The 7,828-nt window shown below is 32.4% G+C and overlaps 1 protein-coding gene across 1 annotated transcript; it reads left to right on the forward strand.

Moving 5' to 3' along the window:
- Positions 1-6,262: 6,262 nt before the first annotated feature.
- LOC144557252 (phosphoenolpyruvate carboxylase kinase 2-like) lies at positions 6,263-7,591 on the forward strand. The gene is made up of 2 exons (XM_078305798.1): positions 6,263-7,147; positions 7,266-7,591. The coding sequence occupies exons 1-2, from the start codon at positions 6,355-6,357 to the stop codon at positions 7,310-7,312; spliced, it is 840 nt and encodes a 279-aa protein (XP_078161924.1). The 5' UTR covers positions 6,263-6,354; the 3' UTR covers positions 7,313-7,591.
- The last annotated feature ends 237 nt before the right edge of the window (positions 7,592-7,828 follow it).

Here is a 7,828-nt window from a genome sequence, read left to right on the forward strand (position 1 = left end):
CAAGAAGCCAACGAGAAAGTGATCGAATGCCAATTTGTGGTGCATAGTTTTATTTTATTTTAATTATTTCTTTCCTTCTTGTTTTGGTAGACTAGCTGCTGCTAGTCACAGTTTCATTGGAGATGATAGAAGCAGTTGCTTATAATATGAACGTTCATATTAATTTAAATACAGCTAGCGCTAGCTGTTTTCCACAAGCGATCGATCGATAAGAATTTCAATATTTTGGTATTTCTTAGTCAACACAAAAATTGTGTCCAACTCTAATTGCTACTTAAATAAGGAAATTAAGTGTCTGCAATTATTGGTTTGAGGTTGTCCTTAAATAGTATAGTTTGTCATCCCATCAGTATTCAATAATAATTTATAAATTACTCGTAATTATTCGTAAATTCATAAAATTATATATGCTTAGAAGGGCGTCATGAGTGAACAAAAAGTTAAAACCACTAATTATAAATTTAATCTAATGTCGGTATGAAGACAAGCGTCAATAATTTTTTGTGAATAATTGAATAAAATAGTTGATAATTAATGACTAATGAGAAGCACATCTAATTAAGCATGCAATAGGTTTGCGTTCTTAATTTCATCTGGCATATATATCTAGACTTCTAGACCTATATATGACTATGCATCAATAATATTATGCTTAATTATACCCAATAATGTTATTATTCAATTTAATTATTATTATTTATATTATTGAAACCGATAATATATATGTATATATATATATATATATATATATATATAGAGGTGGACTACGGTGAGTTGCGAAGTAAAACGCGTTTCTACTTCACGCTGTATTTTTATTTTCTAAAATGCTTAATAAATAGTAAACAAATTCCAAAAAATGTAAAATTTGGTCTCCAAGCACATTTCAATATGGATTAAACATCTAATGGTTCGGATCAGTCGTTTTGGGACCAAATTTTATATTTTTTGAAATTTTTTTACTATTTCTTTAGATTTATTGAAAATCGCTGTTTTTTTATGGTCCAGATTTGCTGAAAACAGCGATTTTCAATAAATCTAAAGAAATAGTAAAAAAATTCCAAAAAATGTAAAATTTGGTCTCCAAACACATATTAATATGGAGAACAAGATAAACGGTTCGGATCGACCGTTAGGATTTTGAAAAGTCGAAATCCAAAGTGTTGCATGGAGAGGCTCTATGCTATGCATAGCATGATAGCATATTCCATATATATATATATATATATATATATAGAGTTAGGCTGGGTGCTATGGATAGCATAGAGGCCTCTATGCTACGGCTCAATATTCGAGTTTTCAAAATCCAAACGGTCGATCCGAACCGTTCATCTTATTCTCCATATTAATATCTACTTGGAGACCAAATTTTACATTTTTCTGAATTTTTTTACTATTTATTAAGTATTTTATAAAATTGTTGATCCAACGGTGGCTGCACAAAACAGTAAAACCGTTGGATTAGCGATTTTCAAAGTGGCTTAATAAATAGTAAAAAAATTCAGAAAATTATAAAATTTGGTCTCCAAGCAGATATTAATATGGAGAATAAGATGAACGGTTCGGATCGACCGTTTGGATTTTGAAAACTCGAATATTGAACCGTAGCACGGGAGGCCACTATGCTATCCATAGCACCCCAGCCTAACTCTCTCTCTCTATATATATATATATAACCTGTCCTGTCCCACTTCATTAAACTAAAGGATAATACATATATAGTTTAGAGTCGTCACAGGGAGAGGATTTGATATAAAGTTTGTAATGCTGACGCCTGTACCTAAAAAGAAGGTTATAAAACAAATTTAAGAAAGAATAATGATCACATCATGACAATAGCATGGACGTCATGGATGATGATCATCATTTTCTTTCTGTGTGATCGTAATTTTGCTGCTCCGTATATATATATAGGTTTTCTGGTTTAATTGGTACGGCATATCAAACACCTCCCAAGTCCCATCCCAGCATCCAATTGCAAGTTGCTAGAAAAAAAAGAAAGTGATCGCCCATTTGTTGGTATACATTTTTTCACGGACTTTTTGTCAAGACTTTCTTTTCACGGACTAATTCAAAAAGCAAGCCGTACGTGCACATTTTTTTTAAAAACAAACTGTAAAAAAAGCTATGTATGATATATCATATATTTTTTTGGCGTCTTAAAATTTCTTCCAATGCGTTATTAACATTGTTTTTGTCTATTTTAAATTTATGAACTTGTAAAAAAGAATCGACTGATTGCCCTCAAATGTCAATTTCCAGAATTTCCTCAAACTAATCGCCGCAACTTTCTAAGTGTCTGTAAACCTCTTATTAGAATTCAGTAAACCAAAATACTAAATTTTATGAACCAAATCGACAAATTATGTAAAAACAAGCGATTTTTCATTATCTTGTGGTCTTCGGTGAGATCTTCAGTCTAACTGCTTTTACCGAGATCGCTAGAATTACTTCTAGTAAAATCTCTAACGACTTTTCATTATCATATGGATTTGCTTCTACTAAATCAACATTTTGAACATACGGCTCGATCATTCAGATCCAAATCCATATACGAATATAAACAATTGTAACAGTCAACATATATAAGAACCACTGTGATTAGCATGAAACTTTAATAGTTAATGATATATATACTTATATTCTAAACATTGAACTCATTCATGTTGCCCATAAGATGCATGATGGAGGTGCCTAGCTAGGGGTCATTGCAATGCAATTTTGTCAGAAATATTCCTGACCTATCCTGCTGATATCTAAATTAATTAAATTAATTCCTTGATGCCTTCTTCTGTCTTAAAGAGCAACAATTAATATATGTACTCCTGTAGAGTCTGGAAACAAAATGAGAGAGAGAGAGATTTAGAAGGGAGACAACGTTGGCAGCTAGCTTCTGCCAATTTTTTTTAAAAAAAGGGAGATTTAGAAGGAAGGGTATATTTGTCAAAATAATATTTAGAATAATGAAATAAAGAGTTAAATAGATATTAGGGGATAAAAGAAATGATGTAAAGTTTGTATAGGGATATTGGATATTAGGTTGTTTTGATGGGAAAATTAGCTATTTTAAAAGTTTCTATGGGCATAGGAAAAATATACACCTATTATTTATAATAAAAGCCAACATTGTATTTAATAAATTTTAATTTCTTTCTTCGAGAGAACATTCAAAATAAATTATAGTTGCTTTAATTAGCTCAAAAGAATGAATTCTAGCTATAAATATATAATCCAAATTTCCATTTGAAGTGTGAGTATTCAAGTATTATTTTATATTATAAGAATTCGTAACATTTAATATGGCGTTGAATGCTTCTTAATTATAGTAAATATATATGTGATGTCTGATGTATATATTTGTAAATGCGACATTAGACTTTGAAGGCTTTATTCCATATATATTTCCATAGTCAATCTTTGAACTAAGAATCCACAAGAAAAAGCCAGTGCTAGGTTTTCCTTTCCCTATAAAAAATAAAATAAATAAATAAAAAAAAGAATCCACAAGAGAATATCCTGTGATAAGTGGTTGGATTGGATATTTGGATGTAATGAAACTGGGGCGCAGATCGGAAAAAGCCAATTTGGATTATTTAAATTAAATATTAATACATCATCGCCGGTTTGTGCACGATTTCATCTAAATATTATATTATATTATATTATATTATATTATATGAAATAGTACTAATTTCAAACTTTGGCACCCACGTAACGTTATTCAAATTACCAACAAATCAAGCAATTTTCAATGTTACGTGAAAGCACAAATCTTTACCAAATTAAGAAACTGTTTGTTTGTTCCTATAGGTAAAGAAAATATAAATAACATGTACTAAGCAAGACAATATTTGATTCAGTGGCTAACAAATTATTTTTGGTGTGAGATGTTGGATGTTCAAAATCTAGTACGTATAGTGAAGATGATTTAAAAATTTAATTTGATCCACAAACTAATATAATCTATCGATCAGAGCAGCAGTTGCATGCAAGATGCAACACACAAATCACAATTAAGCAACAAAATCACAGGTCTTTATCGGGTCCATACCCAAATCCAAAAGCACCACACAAATCACAAGAATCTTAATTACACCACGTCTCAGAAACCTAAATACCGGAAAATTGATATTCTATACAGTGATGTCTTTAAATATTATATTTTTTAAAGGAAAAAAATAATTCTGTTTATGTATATATTTTTATTCCTTTCATTCTGTTTTTTCTTTCTTTTTACTTATAATCAAATGATTTTTATATAACGTTTCTAATTAACTTCTAATTTTAAAAATATGCATTTGATGTGCATAAGATATAAAAATTCTTAAAATAATATAATTTTTAGGTGTTCCTGTGTTGAATTACTGCATGATTGATAACATTGTTAAAATATGAAATTAAGTTCGGTTCAATTTTTAAAATAGTATATCATTCTTATACCTTAAAATAATAAATTAATTATATATAAAATGACAAATCGTAATATCTTTAAAATTTTAAAGAATTACCAAATCAATACTGTGTCGGATATGTTATTCGAATTGTACCATGACATTGCATATTAATTGCACTACTACAAAAATGCTAATCATACACAATACATCATACACATATGAGAGAAATTTTCATGAAATATGTGTGTAAAGCAAGAAGGTGTATGTTTAAAATGAACTTCAATATTCATACATGGTTAATTAGAGTAGAACCGTGTATAAATGGGCTCCAACATTCATGTGTGTTTTCTTATTAAGAAATCGTGTACAATTTGAAATAATTGTGTAGGTACTATTCTAATTAATCAGTGTGAATGACCTAGCTTCAACAATTGTACATAGTTTATTTATACCAATTGCGTATGAATGCTCTGCAGAAGTTTTCGAAAAAAATCATACTTGTAATTATACAAAATTTTCTTTCTACCAACCGTGTATGAATTAATGGTCTGCGTGATTTTTCAGAAAAAAAATCTTGCCGGTAATCATACACGGTTTTATTGTATGATCTGTGTGTGATGAAAAAAACACAAAAAAGTTCACGTCATTGATTCGTGTTTTTCTGTTATAATGCATCTCTATCTACCTCATGTACATGTATATCTCTTAGGCATCTCTTGTAAACAGACGAGGCTAGAGTGAGAGATAAGGTAAGGAAGGTGATGTCTTCAACGAAAATGCAATCAGATATGAATAAACTTCAAACGGGCATAACTTTTCACTCGAGTGTCCGATTTCGTCAATCAACCCTAATTCGAAAAACTTGCAAGGGCCAATTTCCAACCCCAATTCAGCGTTGAATCTCAATTGTGGGCTAAAAAGGAAAGGAAAGGGCTTCAAAACTTGAATTGAAGTTTCCGATTAAGATTTTTTACTTTTTAATTTTTGATTTTGTACTAATTTATCATATCTTTCTTCTTAGATATTGTTCATTATGATGTATAAATTCTCAGATCTAGGTTTTTATTGTTGTATTTTCATTTTTTCAGTTAGAGTGTTTTTTATGTAACAATTTATCTAATGTAATTGTAAATCTTATTTATATGGGTCAATGTAGTGTTTTTGGTATAAATTTAGATCTAGAATAATCATATTTTTGAAAAAAAAAATATATATGATTGATAGACAGTTTTAACTTAAAAGACAGTATATAAATTTTCTTTTTTAAAATGGTGTTATTTTTAGAGAAATATACACAACTTTATAACCATGTAAAATTTACCGATACTTTTATACACAATGTTCATAGTGACGATTGCAATTCAACGTACAACTCCACTTTATGAATTAGTGTTGGCAACTTGGCATGTAACATGTTCTCTCTGAAATTCAGAAGAGCGAATCCTTGTTGATTGTGCGTACAATATTTGAAGTTGATTTTTATATCTTTTGCTCTTTTGTACGTATTTGTTTCTAGACCGTCGTCACGAATAGGATAAAAATATTCACAACATTATTTTTGTATAGTTATATATTATTTACAACAAACTCACAATTCATGCCTTTTTTATTGCAAAAGATCCCAAATTTTCAATTGCCTTCGAAAACAAGCAAACTATTCCCTAATCAAATTCAAAGGTCACCCCTCCCCTCTGGCTCTGCTCATGGCTGACGTCAATTGTCTCATAATACACAATGATTCTAGCCGTCGGATCAAACCGACCTTCCCAAAAAATTAGAAATAGAATATTCCTCTAGAATCTTAAACTTCCTCTTAGTTGAAACCCGTAGGTGTCATCAGTCATGTCATGTGTGCCCTGCCTTCTCCTGCTCTGCGTTTATTTATATATACCCCTCATTCTTAATCATTCTTAATTACCTCAAACTACCAACAACCCAAGAACAACAAAAGAAACAACATCTCATGATCGAGCAATTCAACAAACACTACGAGGTCGGACAAGAGATCGGCAGGGGCCGCTTTGGCACCGTCTCTCGCTGCTTCTCGTGCCACACCGGTGAATCTCTCGCTGTCAAATTCATCAACAAGTCGCTTCTTGCGGATTCCTACGACCGTGAATGCGTTGAGCACGAATCAAAGTTGCATCGCATCGCCTCGTCTGGAAACCCGCATGTTGTTTCCTTACATGATTCGTTTGAAGATGAGTCGTCAATCTATCTAGTACTCGACCTCTGCTCTGGTAACGATCTCCTTGACCGCATCTCCTCTGACGCGCCGCTGCCTGAACCTGAGGCGGCAGCTCTAGCCGCTGAATTGTTGGAAGCGATCGCATCATGTCACCGTCGAGGGGTTGCGCATCGGGATGTGAAGCCCGACAATGTTATGTTCGACATGGACGGGAAGTTGAAATTGACTGATTTTGGCTCGGCTGCGTGGTTTGGTGGATTGGACGGAGAGGAAAAGATGGAAGGGATTGTGGGTACGCCATACTATGTTGCTCCGGAGGTGATTGCCGGAAGGCAGTATAGCGAGAAAGTGGATGTGTGGAGTGCCGGTGTGGTGATATATATGATGTTGTCCGGTATGGCGCCTTTTGATGGGGAGTCGGCAGGGGACATTTTTGAAGCTGTGTTGCGTGCTAACCTTAGGTTTCCAACAAGGAAATTCGGGTGGGTTTCGCCAACGGCGAAGGATTTGCTTCGTCGGATGCTTTCGCGAGATGTCACCAGGAGGTTCTCTGCTGAGCAAGCTCTAAGTAAGTTCCATGAATTTAGTCTTTAATTCTCCTTATAATCTTATTTTTCTATATAAATCTGACTGAGATAGGTGAATTTTGGAATTTACTTATTTGTTGATTTATTTTTTGTGTGCAGAGCATCCATGGATTGTGAGCTGTGGAGGGTCCAAATTGATGGTGTGATTTGGGGAAATTTGGAGTGTCCCGAGAATAATTAGCTCATCTTGTTTCTTTGTTTATGTGAATATGAGGCCTTTTATGGTCTATGAGGATGTTTTGGGGTTTGGCATTTGTATAAGTTGAGAAATCCTTGCGGATTTGGTTGACATGCAGCCTTTGTTTTTGCCAAGACTGTATTGTGCAGCCTCAATAAGAGAGCTGAGAATTTTTTTTTTTTTTTTTTGTAGATGTTTAAGGGAATGAATCAATGAAGGTGACAAACTTTACTGTCAAAACCCAAAAGATTTTGTTGTAATTATTGTTATGGTAAGTTAATTTTAGTGAACCTGTGAAGAAGAGTTAAATTTTTGGTTGAATTTCGCGCAAGTCATTTTCACATGTGGTAATAATTAATGAGATGTCCGAGAAAGTTTTAATGGAAGTTGCTTCTTTAATTTTGTTTGGCTTTTAATCTAATTAATGAGATGTAGTGTGACATTTGTCTATTAATCTTGCAATCATAAATAAATGCTAAAATGA

Source organism: Carex rostrata, chromosome 7, assembly GCF_964058835.1.
Source record: "Carex rostrata chromosome 7, lpCarRost1.2, whole genome shotgun sequence".
Classification (NCBI taxonomy): domain Eukaryota; kingdom Viridiplantae; phylum Streptophyta; class Magnoliopsida; order Poales; family Cyperaceae; genus Carex; species Carex rostrata.